This window comes from Pinus tabuliformis, chromosome 6 (genome assembly GCF_031772625.1).
Source record: "Pinus tabuliformis cultivar Carrire ecotype Pingquan chromosome 6, CPIR1, whole genome shotgun sequence".
In the NCBI taxonomy this organism is placed as follows: domain Eukaryota; kingdom Viridiplantae; phylum Streptophyta; class Pinopsida; order Pinales; family Pinaceae; genus Pinus; species Pinus tabuliformis.
In genome coordinates this window covers 1304055884-1304071198 of record NC_142292.1, presented here as the reverse complement: position 1 = coordinate 1304071198, position 15315 = coordinate 1304055884, and the positions used below count along the sequence as shown (strand labels likewise).

The window sequence follows — 15315 nt, the reverse complement described above, 5'->3', positions numbered from 1 at the left end:
CAATGAAAAAAATCTTCAACTTATTAGAACATGAGGAAGAGAAGATACAAATAGACTAGGAGCCATGGGAGCTTTGGTGTTGAGGCCCGCAATGACAAAAATAATCTTCAACCTATTAAAACATGAGTAAAGCTCACAGGGTTTCAATAACATTAACCTTTTGGAGAACTATATGAAAAAATAGAGAATTGTGGTTGAATATATACATACAATGTGTGTGGGGCACTTAAATACTTGTTAAGATCGTGAAGTGATTGCTTCCACATGGAATGGGTTCTCTTTCAATCAGGTATACATTCTTTTGCATCGTTTGAGAAGCCCCATAAAATGGCCCCTCATAGTGGTTTCACTACTGGGGTTATAGTGGATTGGATGGCTCCAAGTTGTGTAATGCCTTCAGAAATTGAATCCTTTTTGCATCTTGTCGAGAATATTGGTATGAATGTGCTTCAATGGCTTAGGATATTTATCTCATTATGTACTTTGATGAAGAAGAGAAGAGGTTTGAAGGCCATGGAGAGCTAAGAGAGTGACTCATATTGATTTGGTGAGAAACATAATATTTAATTTGCATTAGAGGTTAATATAATGGATTTTGGAAGTCATGGAAAAAATTATCTGTAATGAAATCTTGTTTGTTGGTTGATAACCTTTTTGCAAGAACTTAGGTCACAATGAGCTTACATCATCGGGCACTATGAAAGATTTTCACTATAACATACCTCATAATTTAGGTAGGAAACTACCTTATAGGTTGAGGTTCACTGTGAATCTATTTATTGTGTACTTTGATGTAGAAGCCAAGAGGTTTTAAGGCCATGCAGAGACAAGAGAGTGATCCATATTGATTTTTTGTCATGATAATTGCACCAATCTACAATGAGTTTTTCATTGAAACAAGACCATTTTTAATATAAAAGTTGTGGAGCTTGACTTGTCTTTGCATCTTTAAGACACTGAAAAATTTATATGTTGTGACATCTAAAATCTGAAACATAACTATCCAATATACATCTAATTTAGCGATAGTGTTTGTATAATCACTTATATTTACCTCAGATATTGATCTTCACTTTTTAAGTGTTGATTTGTTAATAAAAAAATTTGAGGATGCTCCATTTTTCGTAATTTGTTGGATAAATCCAACAAAGAGATAGGTGTGGAGCATTGTTCTTCAAGACATAACTACTAAGGTGATGATTATGTGGTTCTTAACAAATTGATAATGAAGAGACAACCCATATTATTTTTTTCTTTACATGTTGCATTGATTTAATATTTGAGGATATCATAAAAATTGACGTTGTTAAGGAGGAAAGAAGGAGATTATGAGCATCGATAATTATAATGTTTCCATACTTGTCTCTACATTATTAGTTTAATTTTGTCTCTTATTTTTTTATAAACATCTTTCTTATATTTTTAATTAGATTATAATAAAATAATATAATATATAGTTTGAGAATAGACAACCTTAGATCCATCTATAACTTTGGATTATTATAATTATTCGTTTTATTTTTATTCAATTTGACTGAGTCAAAATGTTTAAATGTTGGATAACATTCTACATTTTTGGTTTTTTCCATCAACGAAATCCAGCTAATAGTATCTGCCAAGATTTGCAATTTTTAATTGATAGAATTATTGTTGTCTAGAATCTAAAAGAGGAAAGGATAACATTTTTTCCAAGATTTACAATTTTGAACCAATGGAATTGTTGTTGTCAAGAATCTAAAAGAGGAATGGAGAAAATAAATGTAATTTTAATTATGACACTTGTGGCTCTTCATCTCATAGGTTGCAGTGCCATAAGGTAAGGTTTTTTGAATTTAAGATAGGGTTTTTTGAACTTGTAGGAATGCATATGGGAGAATTGCTTCTAAATTTAGCCTCTTTGAGTATAACTCAAGGCCAAATGTTTGGACTCGGGAATTAGGCCTATCATATTCATGGTTGTAAATCAAAGTGGTTTGTTAGTCTGCCCTGTCATATTCACATGGTTGTAAATCAAAGTGGTTTGTTAGTTTACCCATCACCATGAAGCTCAAGTATTTGATGTTTGAAGGAGAGAGGATACAAATAGTCTAGGAGCCTTGGGAGCTTTGGTGTTGAGGCTGCAATGACAAAAATCTTCAACCTATTAGAACATGAGGAAGAGAGGATACATGAGATACCATGTAAGGAATTAAATCTCATGTACATCATGGGGTTTTATTGATAACATATTGAACAATATGCTCCACCACCCACTGCATACAGGAGGCGGCATTACATTGTTTTACTCTCGTAACTTTGACTACTATAGTGAGACTATGGCTGGATTCTTTGGAATCTTTAGATGTGTGCGAAGGATCAAGGATATTGAACAATATGCTCCACCACCCACTTCCTACAAGAGGGAGCATTACATTGTTTTACTCTGGTAACTTTGACTACTATAGTGAGACTATGGCTGAATTCTTTGGATTCTTTAGATGTGTGTGAAGGATCAAGGATATGCCAGATCCAAGTGTACATGTGGCCATAAAATTTTTGAAGATGTATAAGAGATTTGTCAGATTAGATGGCTATGATATAGTAGTTCAAGGACAATTGCGACGTCGAATAAGCAATTTGTTGTAAATTTCATATTTGCAAAGATTCAATTAATAATTTCAAAGTTCAAACTTTACATTTTAAATTTCATTAATTTAAATTTATTTATTACCTATTCTTAGCAAGTAATTTATTTTGCAAAGGAAACCATTTCAAACTAGGCAACATCTAGATCACATAACATATCACATCATTTTTCACCTATGCTATTATTCCATATGCTATAACCTTACGGTGTTTCCTTTGCAACATGTGGTGCAATTACTAGTTAAAAAAAATGGCATATGAACAAGTACCATATGAAGTGAATTATGGTTTTTTGGGCATGTGGTATTGATAATCCATGGCATTTGCCCAACATTTTTAACCCTTTTCTATATATTGATGGATGCAATTTCATATTTATTGAAGAGTAATCTCTTTTTCTTTTTGTTGAATTGTCTATGGGCCATAGATAAGGATACAATCCACATGCAAGATTGAGAATGTAATTTCATCTTATTGGGCGTGGTGTAATTTAATCTTGAGAATGTAATTTAAGAAAAAAATATATATTTATTGACTTGAAATCAAATGTACAACTTTCTTTTGAGAGTGTATTTCGAGTCCTCATGTCAAATACCAAAAATGTTATTTTTTTCATAGTTTTCTATGCAATTCCACCCCTTATGTCAATTATAAAAAATTATATTTCTTTAATGGTTTTATATACGCATTTTTATCTCCGCCTCCGAAATTAGAGCACTTAGTTCCGACTTGGATATTTTTCCGTCGTCGTTGGTGTCGAACTTGCGGAACACATCCTCAAGCTCACGGCGGCACATTGCACAGCTGAAGCCATTCTCGCAGCTGAACTAGGTGATGGTGAAGGGAAGCAAATAGGATAATACTACGACTTGAGAAGGAGATGGAGATGGTGCTAGAGGTGGTGAGGAGGAGTGGAAGCCAAGGGCATCGTTATATAGGGCTATTTTCAGAATCTCTGCCACATGTCCTTTAGTTTTGGATGACAGCGCACCAATTTCTGGGATGCTTTACGCAATTATTGATGTGCCAAGATGTTGGGTGGCGAACAGTAATTCAAAACAAGAATCCCTATAGTGATTCAAAACAAGAAGGATGCGACCGACATTAGAGTATGCGTTGACTATAGGAGCCTGAACAATGCATGCATGCATGACCCGTTCCCCACACCCTTTAGTGACGAAGTCCTAGACAATGTTGCGGGGAATGAGGCTTACTCGTTCATAGATGGCTTCTCGGGCTACCACCAGGTCTGAATAGCTAAAGAAGATAAAAAGAAAAAACATTCACGATGGAGTGGGGGTCGTACGCATACAATGTAATTCCATTCGGATTAAAGAATGCGTTAACAGGCTTTTCAAGGATTGTAATAGCAGCTTTCCGAGACTATATTCATAAGTTCCTAGAAGTCTACATGGACGACTAGATAGTGTATAACCTGCTGAAAAATCATACCAGTCTATTGAGAGTAACGTTCGAAAGATGTAGACAATTGCAGATCTCTTTAAATTTGAAGAAGTTCATTTTCGCGGTTCCCTTTGGAACCCTGCTAGGCCATATTGTTTGCAAAGATGGATTTTGCATTGACCCTACCAAAATAACAACCATCATCCACATGGAACCACCCTGCAACATAAAGCAACTAAGAGAAACTCTAGGCCATACGGGGTACTACAGAAGGTTCATCAGAAACTATGCAACCATAACAACCCCAATGGAGAGACTGCTAAAGAAGACGGAGGAATTCATTTGGACAACAGATTGTCAAGCAACGCTGGACAAACTAAAAGAATGGTTAGTAAGTGCACCCATATTGGTGTACCCTGACTAGAACAAAATGTTCCATTTACATATTGATGCGTCTGGAATAGCACTAGGAGCAGTCCTAGCGCAACTAGGAGAGAATATGGATCATCCAGTATACTACGCAAGCAGAAAGCTCTCCACGGCGGAAAAGAATTACACAACAATAGAACGAGAAGCTCTAGCAATGGTCTACTCTCTCCAAAAGTTTAGGCACTACCTAATGGGGGTGCCATTCAAATTTTTCACAGACCATTCTGCACTGAAATACCTAGTAAACAAGCCCATACTGGAGGGAAGGATATGCAGATGGCTATTATTGTTTCAAGAGTTCACGTTTGAAGTAGTTGTTAAGTGGGGCAGATTGAATGTAGGCTCAGATCACCTTTCTCACCTAGAGACAGGGGAGAGCGATGGAGCAATAGATGACCGGTTCCCTGATGCCGATCTGTTTAGGATAGAAGCCATACATGACCACCTGCAGGAAATTGCTACTCTGTTCACAACAGGTAGTTGTGCACAGGGCTACACCGCAACGCAGAAAAGGAACCTAGTGGTCAGAGCAACAAATTACCAACTCATAGTAGGACACCTTTACAAAATGGGTTTAGACCAGATACTCATACGTTGAGTCCTACAGCACGAAAGAGAAGATATTTTATGGGAGTGCCACATAGGGGTTGCGGGAGGACAGGTAGGGGGTAAGGAAATTTCAAGGAAGATACTACAAGTGGGACTGTGGTGGCCTATGGTACATAAGGATTCAAAGGCATTCGCCAATGAATGCGATTTCTGTCAAAGAGTTGGAAGGCCTTCCCAACGTGATGAGCTACCACTACACCCGGTCCATACGGTGCATATATTTGATAAATGGGCAGTAGACTTCATTGGTCCAATATCCCCACCACCACGTCACTCCAAAGCCCGATACATAATTACTACCACAGAGTACCTGTCAATATGGGTAGAAGCCGTGCCAGTGAAAGACTGCACAGTAGAAACCGCAATGCGCTTCATTTTTGAAAACATCATCTCAAGGCTTGGATGCCCAAGGAGTCTCACAAGTGACCAAGGTACACACTTCCTGAACTCGCCAATCTAGGTCCTATTAACAACTTCTATGGTACAACATCACAAGAGCAGCCCGTACCATCCACAAGCAAACGGTGCAGTAGAAGCATTCAACAAGATACTGGAAAAAGGGCTAACCAAAATCGTATCAGCCAACAGAGATGACTGGGATGAAAGAATTCTAGCGACACTCTGGGCATATAGAACAACAGTTAAAAGACTCCACAAACAAACTCCATTTTAGTTGGTATACGGTAGAGAGCTGGTGGTGCCAGCAGAGTTTGTACTACCCAGAAGGTTCATTTCAGAGGCAACAGGAATGACCGATAGCAGTGCCTTGCGAGACAGATTGAGCCAGCTGTTAGAGCTCGACGAAACAAGGTTCCTGGCGGAGTTCAATCAATATGTCGAGCAATGAAGATAGACGGATTGGCATGATAGGCACATCAAGAAGAAATCGTTCGGGGTCAGTGACCAAGTGATCCTCTATGACAGCAAGTTCCTCAAGTTCCCAGGAAAACTACAGATGCAATGGTTAGGCCCGTTCATAATTTCACACATAAAGGAATCAGGTGCGTGAGACTCATGCAACTCGATGGAGTCCTATTGCCAGGATGGGTGAATGGCGCACACCTAAAAACTTTCCACAAGTTATAAAAATAAATAAATTAGTTTTCATAATAAGGTTGCGGTCAGTAGAGAGATACCGCAACCCATTTGTGGTTGGGGGGGTAGTGTTAGTAGAGTCCACAGGACTAGTTGGCAGGAACAATAGCCATGTGTGTCAAATACCGTCAATAGAATACACGTAGGTTCAAACTTTTTCCAAAATTGATGGCCGCACACACACCCGTCCCATCCGCCGTACCAGTAGTTATTCCCTGATTAAGTAATAAATAAGGCAACTGTCAAGGTAGGGTCACAAAATATTTCCCGTTAAGCATAGAATTAGTTAATAAATAAGCCCATCACAGCAAAATAAAGACGCCATGCAGCCCACTTTGTACTTTTCAAGCCCACGTCATAGTTGGCACATACTAGTCAGCCGACGGTGGCAAAAAGATAGCTAGAATACATGGAAAGGCCGCTGGAGTAATTAGTTGATTAAAGACTTGTCAGTTAAGGGATGTTGAGTTAGAACCGACAACATAACTCTTAGAAGAATGCAAGGAATGGTATAATTTCAAACACTAGAAGGATTCCAGAAGCACTCGGAAGAACAAGAGCAGGACAGGAGAAACAGAAGACCACCAGTGAAAATTGTTTACAGAAGAAGGGGAACAATGGCTAAGAGAATCAAATCAGTTCCACAAAACGCTCTAGATACAAGAATCGAAGTTATGGATGACCTGTATGGGAAATACGACTTGTCGAACCTCATCGGCAACGACTTCACAAACGGGTTACAATTCCCAGCAATGAAGAGGGAGTTATATGAAGAATAATTTCAACGGGAGGATGGCACGAGGGCCTCCAGAATCAGGGGGGACTTCAAAGGGCTACAGAAGTCCATGCTGTTTAGATTGAGAAATATGCCTGTGTTCGGCACCCAGCTGGACGCCATGCAGTGTACCAAGCTATTAGCGAGCAGGATGCATGGAGGTTCCCTATGGCTGGATAGAGAATACCCAATACATGCCGAAGATATCTACGGATTGACCAGGTTGGAAAACATGGTGAATGCAGTCAGCACAACATTCCAGGCTGGGGCCAAGCGAGGTAAGAAACCCACAGAGGACAACATCTACACCCGCTATAGGATGGAGCATGGGGGAAAATGCGAAAAACTAGATAGAATCAACAAGGATAACATTCGGTGTGCCTCCTACCTGATTGCAAGAAAGACGACGAGGCACTTCACGAGAAACGAGTGCACCCTGGACACAGTCCCAATAGCATAACACTGCTGCTAGGGTGAGATACACAACTGGGTAGCCTTTGTACTCAACGAACTCTTTGAGGAATGCGAAGATGTCTACCGGTGGAGCACTAGATTTGTGTTTAGATATGTTGTAATGACACTGGAAATGTGGAAGTGGAGACCACCTCCAGAGAGGCAGATGGCAACTATTACTGAAGATCAGCCAATTGCACTCAAATATGAACCATGGAGGGCATCGGGGGATCCCAACATCAAGGAAATCAACGAAACGGCCTTCAGGAGCTGGTATGCACAAATGGTGGACGCCATTAAGTCCATGAAGAGAATACCCAGGACTCTCCTGGATGAGTTCTTGGACGACCTCTGGTTCGGGGCTTCGCACACACATACTTATCTCAGACCACGGTGTGTCAACCCCACCACATTTAAATTAAGGCCACAAAGATTTAGTCTGATAGAGGAGGCCTTGCGCAGAGAAGTAGAGTCATGGCCGGGAGTGGCCTACGAAATAACAAAAGGGAAGCCCAGGTACCTATTCGGAGCTATGGCGCCACAGAACCAAGAAGGAGAGGGGGCAGAAAGTAGCAGCAGAAGGGCAGCAATGGAAGTACTCCAACCAATGCTGCTCCAAATGGAGGAGAAAATGTTCGAGGTAAGGAGGACAATCACAAGCTTCGAGCCAGGTGAGGGTGAATATCCCAAACATTTTCAAGGTTCAACTATGTTGTTCCCCATTATAACGCCACCCCTCTCAACGACACCTCCCGCGGGTGTAGCCCAGGCTCCCTCCACGACACCAGTGCCCAAGCCACAAAAGAAGCGAGTTATCCGCACCCCCCAAGCCAAAAATTTGACTACCAAAAAGCCGAAAGTTAGCACCCCAGCCCCAGTCATCGATCTCACTGTTGAGGTCGAGCACCAAATTCCCGCAACTGCCATAGTCGAGGAAATCCCCAACACCGCAACCACTGCAATACATCAGTCGTGGGAGTCATCCCCGCAAACAGCGTCCACCTCCGCAATGGTGTCTGAGCTCTTCCCCTTCAGCCACAGGAGAATATTTGCGGAAGCAGAAGTTCAGTCAACTAGCTGGAAGGAAGGTGCCACCTCAACCTTAGGAATGCCACCTATTGAGAGTACAACATCGATGCTAGGACTAGACCCACTAACTGGAAGACGCCTGGATACTAGTTGGTAGGGAGAAAGGACTGGCCCGTACCTAACCACTCTACCTATAAAGGTCATAGTCCCCCCAAACCCTAGTATCACCCCAGTCACACCACAGTTCACCCCGCCATCACAACAACCATCCCAGCAAGAGCATTCACCCACGTCACATTACGATAAATCCATTGCAAGCGGCCTACCCTTACAAGAACAATTTCCAAAACCAGACACAATGAGGGCTGATACACCTTATCACTGGTCATTAGCCCAGTTATTTTCATCCCTTCATCAAACCGCCCACAAGGTCGAGGGCCTGCATGAGAAATTGGCTAAGGAGCATGAGCAGTAGACGATGCAATTGCTCACAGTAACGGAAGAACGGGATCGCCTGCAAGAGGAAAATACAGGGTTGCAAGCACAAGTGGATCAACTTACTCAGAGATTCCAAGCCATGTGTCCAATAGTCATCGAAGCCAACACAAAAGCACCAGCGGACATGTCCGCCTACTCCTTGATAGGCTGCTACAATCACATACAGACGGCGTGCATACGCCTAGCAACCACAAATGAAGAAATGAAGAAGGAGATAGAGATCGTAAGGTCCGCGCTGCCAAACCCTATGGAAATATATGCACGCTCAGTTTAAAGCAAGATGCGAGAGCTCGAGACAAAGAAACAAGCACTAGCCGACGCCCTCACCGATGGATACGCCTTAATGGGCAAGGTCCACGACTGGTCAGGCATTCTAGCTCTAAAGAATCACCAAGTCTACCCGTTGCGAGAGTAGATATAGTCTCTATTTGCCAACACAAGGGCATGCATATATCCTATTTAGCTCCAGTAACTAAAGAAACAAATTGACGTCCTCCAAGCCCAGGTTGACGCAATTGAGGAGGAGTCGGCCAGGACGAAGAGAGTAATATGAGACTTGCGGTCCCCAGTGCGAATGCAGGTCCTGCTATTAAAAGAGGCATGTGATTCAAGCAGCCAGCAACTGGACGACCTGCAGGTCCAACTATAGTTTACTCTTTTGTTGCTTCCAACAAGGAAGACCATATTGAATCATTGTTATTATGCAATACTTATGCAACTAGATTTTGTATTGTGTAAAGTAGGAATGGATGTTCACAACTTCACAATCATCTAAATAGTTAATGCTTCACGATTTTGAATGACTTTATTTTTAGATGGGTCTTATAGCATTAGGTTATAGAATGAAAGTCTCACAAGCAAGAATTTGTTAAAATGCTCAAATGACTTGAGTACAATTTTTTGTTCTTTTTTTAAACATAGTTTGAATATCTCATAGTATGATAGTTTCAAGTATTATTGGTATTCCATTTCATTAGTGAAATTAAACCCCAAATGGAATTTAAGATTGTATTTATTTTATGTTAGTTTGAAAAGAAATTTTATTTTTAATTGTCATGAATGATCATATTAAAATCTTGTGGTAAGTTATGTCTTTGTAAACTCAATAAAGTTGACACTTCCTTCCTTGCACATAAATGGTTAATGTGAACCCATTTTTTTTTATGCAATAACTACTTAGATAGAATTTATTAATATACAAAAGTAAAAGGTTGGAATTGATCTCCAATGCAATTATGCAACTATTTCCCTATTAATTAAATTGATTAATTAAAAAAATGGCATATGAATGTGTGCCATATGAAGTGAATTATGTTTTTTTGGGCACGTGGTATTGATAATCCGTGGTATTTTCCCAAGATTTTTAACCCTTTTCTATATACTGATCGATGCAGTTTCATATTTATTGAAGAGTAATTTCTTTTTCCTTTTGTTGAATTGGCAAGAGATAAGGATACAACCCACATGCAAGATTGAGAATGTAATTTCATCTTATTGGGCTCGGTGAAAGTTAATCTTGTTTTCCAAACTTGAAAAAAAAATCTTTGTTGACTTGAAATCAAATTTACAACTTTATTTTCATAGTGCATTTCCAGTCCTCATGTCAAATACCAAAAGTGTTATTTTTTTCATAGTTTTATATGCAATTCCACCCCTTATTCCAATGATAAAAAATTCTATTTCTTTAATGGTTTTATTTATGCATTTTCATCCTTATTTACTTGCATGCAATTTCAAACAAGTCTCTTTTTGAGTTTTAAAATTATATTATGACGCATGTTTTTATTCCACAAATTATAGGGTATTTCTTAGCTTTGAAATTTGCATTTACAAGTCCCTTCTTGAGGTTTAAGATTGCTTTACTACAAATGTTTTTGCGTGTAGTTTTGGCCTTATTAGATTATTTAAAAATGTAAAATCTTGCATAGGCCTACATAGAAAATGTAACTTTCAACCTTGGATACATGTTTGAAGAGTGATTTCCATTTATATAGTTTATTACTTAAGAAATCAAAGGTAAAGAATGGTCAAAATATTCTTACATAAAGAATAAGAAAAGGAAAAAACTCATTTTCAAAATTCATTAAAACAAGTCTCTCATCCAAAATTCAAGCATGTCCAAAAAGAGAAAAAGAAAACTATAATACCTAATTTCCTTAAGTAGCTAAGATATTATACCTAATTTCATCCTTTCTTCTCTTTTTCTATGTAATCTTGGTTACTTTTCTCTATTATAGAATAAAATATAATCAACTAGAAACAAATCCCTTTTTTCTCATTCTAGCCGAGTTATAACACAACTCGGTAGCAAAATAGGGTTTATGTTTGACTCCAACTCTCAAATATAGCTACCACTTGGACCCTTATAGAGTATTATTTCTATTCTCCATATGGCTAGCCCTTTTTCCATTAGTAAAGAGGTTGATGTGGTGTCCTCTCAAAATAGGTGGAAAGTCACTTTTTCACTGGCATAATATCTATAGATGGAATCCATTTCAAGTATTTCTTACATTGTTGGAAAGGCCTTGGATTTTATACTAGCTTCAAGGAGTTTGGAATAATTAATATTTTCTGGATCCGATAAAACTTTGTCTAATATCTCAATGCAAAAGGTTTTAGACTCGACTTCTCCAAATTGGAACCCATCCTTAAAAATGGCCTTGTGAGCTAGTTCTTAAATTTTTTTCACTCTAAAAATAATAAGATGGACAGAAAATAATATAAATAAGTGGAAAAAATGATAAAAACAACAACTTAAGTGATCAAAAGTAAAAAAATTCTAAAAACGTAAAAGAATGCTGAAAACAACAACCAAGTAAAAAGAGTAAGAGACTCTGTAGTTATTTTAAATATATGTGCATATATTTAAAACTGAAAGTACATGCATTCAGCCGTCATATAATGATAGATTAAGCGCTGAGAGCTGAGGTAGGGGAGTATTTATTTATTTATTTATTATGGGGCGGCGTGGGCATCAATTAGCTGAAGCGAGGCCTAGCATGAGACGGGCGGCGTTGAGGCCGTTGCTGTTGGCGGCCACGAACTCGTCGAAGCTGATGAAGCCGTCTTTGTTGGAGTCCACGTCCTTCATCACACCATCAATCTCCACCTCACTAGAGCTGCACTTGAGGATGGCGCTCAGTTCCGATTTCGATATTTTGCCGTCGCCGTTGGTGTCGAACTTGCGGAACACGTCCTCCAGCTCCAAGCGGCCGGGCAGGGCGGCACATTGCACAGCGGAAGCGGAATTTCGCATGAGACTGGCGGCGTTGAGGTTCTTGGAGTTGGCCTCCACCAACTCGTCGAAGTTGATGAATCCGTCTTTGTTGGAGTCCGCCTCCGAAATCAGGGCACTCAGTTCCGACTTGGATATTTTGCCGTCGCCGTTGGTGTCGAACTTGCGGAACACGTCCTCAAGCTCGCGGCGGCTGCTCACGGCGGCACATTGCACAGCTGAAGCCATTCTCGCAGCTGGACTACGACTCGAGAAGGAGATGGAGATGGCGCTAGAGGTGGTGTGGAGGAGTGGAAGCCAAGGGCATCGTTATATAGGGCTCTTTTCCGAATCTCTGCCACTTGAGGATGACAGCGCACCAATTTCTGGGATGCTTTACGCCATTATTGATGTGCCAAGATGCTGGGTGGCGAACAGTAGAAATGTTTGATTGATGTGACAAGATGCGAAGAGTAGAAATGTATGTTTGATGTGCCAAGATGATTGTATGCGGCAAACAGAACAGTAGAAATGTATGTTGGATTTGAAGCGAATTGCAATTAAACCAAGCAAAGCGAGCCTGCATGAGTAACCAACAAACCGAACCCTCCCGTGCGTTCTCCCGGTCCCGCCTTGCGACCAGCACTCAAAATTCCATTCCTCGATCTCATCTTCAACTCCCTCTCCTTCCTAGTAAGGATGGATGGAAGATACAGCAGACAGCGATCGAGGTTGCATGGACCCGAATCCCGAATATTTATTTATTACCACTAGATATCAACGTCGATACTTTATGAGATACTCCATCTTGTGTGGTGAACAATTAAAAAAACAAAAATGTTTGATAAAGAGACGCAGCTTTGATCCTTTTGGTATATATATTTTAAATACCAATGATATCAGTATCAATGACATATCCAATGGAATATGATTATTTAATTTAATTTAATTTTGAAAGAAGCATTTTTGGAATCTAATTAATTTGAGTTTTTAGTTCATTTCAATTTAGTTTATGCTTAATTAAAGTATTATTTTATTAGATTTTGAAGATTATCATGTGTATTTTTTCTTTTTTGATCGTGTTACTAAATTAAAAGAAGCTTTTGCTATTCAAATGAGAAGGTTTTGTAATCATGGAAACAATAATGTGTAAATTGTCATAAATACATTGTTGTGCTATCTATTAGGTTCTCATGTACATAACAATATTTGTAATGCTCAATTTATACGTGTTGACTTCCTAACCATAGCGGAAATGTAGTGAACCACCCATAATAAAAAAAATACAAAGTTACTAGAAAAATTAGTAGTTAGCGGTAATGACATATGCCACAATAATAGAATTACCCCTTAGGGCTAATGACATATGCAACAATAATAGAATTACCCCTCTCATGATGGTAACCTTACCCCACTTAAATCTTCTTTTCCTATAGACAAAAGGAGGAATAAAGTAACTTGCTGCCCATGGATGAAGGAATCAATGGAATGGACTATGGCGATGATGATTCCCCTACCACCACATCCATGTTTGGGTCTCACCATGAATTCTTTAAGATATGGCACAAGAAAAGGGTTAAATGATTAGATGGGAGTATCATACATGTTCTTGGATGTGGTCAAATTTGAGAGAGGTGAAAGATATGCATTTCAAGATGAATCTATTCACAAACTTCTTGAAGATGATAAGTTATTTCTTTACTCTTTCATGACAGTTTATAAAAATATACCATTATTGATTTTATGTTGGAAATTTAACTTATTTAACCTTTCTATGTCCTCCCCATCAATAATATTTTCTTTGAACAACTCAAAATTATGCCTTATAGGAAGTAATCACACAAGTCTTCAATATTTAAAGGCTTTCAAACTTGTGATCTAGGTATCTTTTCATGTGATTTTTCAAGGCTCTTCATATACATTTTCCCGTGCAATGGGGCTATTCTTGATCCATATTCACTTCATCTTTATCCTTTCCCAAGAGTTGTGGATAACATATTTTCTAATCTTCGATGAGTGGGATATATAACTATATATCTTATCATCTCATCACAGTGGTGATTTGATTTCAATCTTGGTGTGGTTTCCAACGTAATGTTATTTACCTATAGCACGAACCGATTTGTTATTAGCTATTACATATTGAAATACCCTATATTTCTATCATGTAATCAAATATGTTCATTCTTTTGTTGGACATCAACACCAACATCAAGAGAATACTGCTTATGTAGTTATATTTTACGTTATAAATGGGCGTGAAGTGTAATGTATCAGATTTATAGAGGTATTAAAGAGAAAGTTGGTTTTCATAGTTTCTAGGGGTTGGTTTAACACTTTCACCACTACCATTCTAGAAAACTGTAAATGACCTTCCCACATTTACTCGCTTGTACAAGCTCTCTAGGGTAAATATGAGTTGAGTGCTACAATGACATGACCCAACTTTCAAGTTCCAGTTATGGAAGTGGGGCCTAAAAACCCTCAACTAATTGACCTCCCTTAGGGGTTGCAGACCACTCATGAGCTTGACAATTAACCCGGGTGATCAATCCCTTGACAGCCAACCTAGGTGATCAATCTCTTAGATGGATCTATTTTCTCAAGAGAAACTCCCAAACTACACCCATAACATTGCATATGTGCAGTTATGAAGCTCCAACAACACTCATAAGCTTTCTTGCGTGTTGTTATGGCCAAAGATCCCCTGTTCTGTGTATGTGGTGTTCTAGGATATGTGTGACTTTTTTATGATGGCCTCCATGCCAGTGCTGAAAATTGCCTGTAACTTTCCATAATTGTGAATGAGATGATCAAAATGGCAAAAATTCAAACTTGAAGCAAGAAATCTAACTAGATTGCCTAGTACACATTAGACATTTCGTCAAACATATGGTAAACATATAAGTTATAGGTCATGAGTGCATATATGATCATAAATCTCTGAACTTCATCTAAGAATCGCTAAGAAGGTCTAATTCCTTCTCAATTAGGTGCAACAACACTTGTTAGCCCATGCATTCATCAGCCATTCAAATACTTATCAAATCATGAATAAGAGCCATAGTCAGAGCACATCATAGAACCATTCTTATAACCAACAAATAACAAGAATATTGACCATGACAAACTAGCAATCAAATCAACATAATAACAAGTACGAGTTCTCATAGGTCGCAATAGG

The 15315-nt window shown here is 39.0% G+C and overlaps 2 protein-coding genes across 2 annotated transcripts in view; both read right to left on the bottom strand.

Annotated features, from left to right (window-relative positions):
- Nucleotides 1-3422, bottom strand: part of LOC149263404 (putative calcium-binding protein CML25) — a 52180-nt gene extending 48758 nt beyond the window's left edge. The window contains exon 1 of the mRNA XM_089388049.1: nucleotides 3327-3422. Within this exon, the coding sequence (XP_089244175.1) occupies nucleotides 3327-3422 (96 nt within the window). The remainder of the gene's footprint in view (nucleotides 1-3326) is intronic.
- An 8334-nt stretch (nucleotides 3423-11756) lies between these two features.
- On the bottom strand, nucleotides 11757-12390 carry LOC149263403 (putative calcium-binding protein CML25). Its single transcript, XM_089387682.1, has one exon. It carries the CDS (start codon nucleotides 12378-12380, stop codon nucleotides 11892-11894), a length of 489 nt encoding a protein of 162 aa, XP_089243808.1. The 5' UTR covers nucleotides 12381-12390; the 3' UTR covers nucleotides 11757-11891.
- Nucleotides 12391-15315: the final 2925 nt, after the last annotated feature.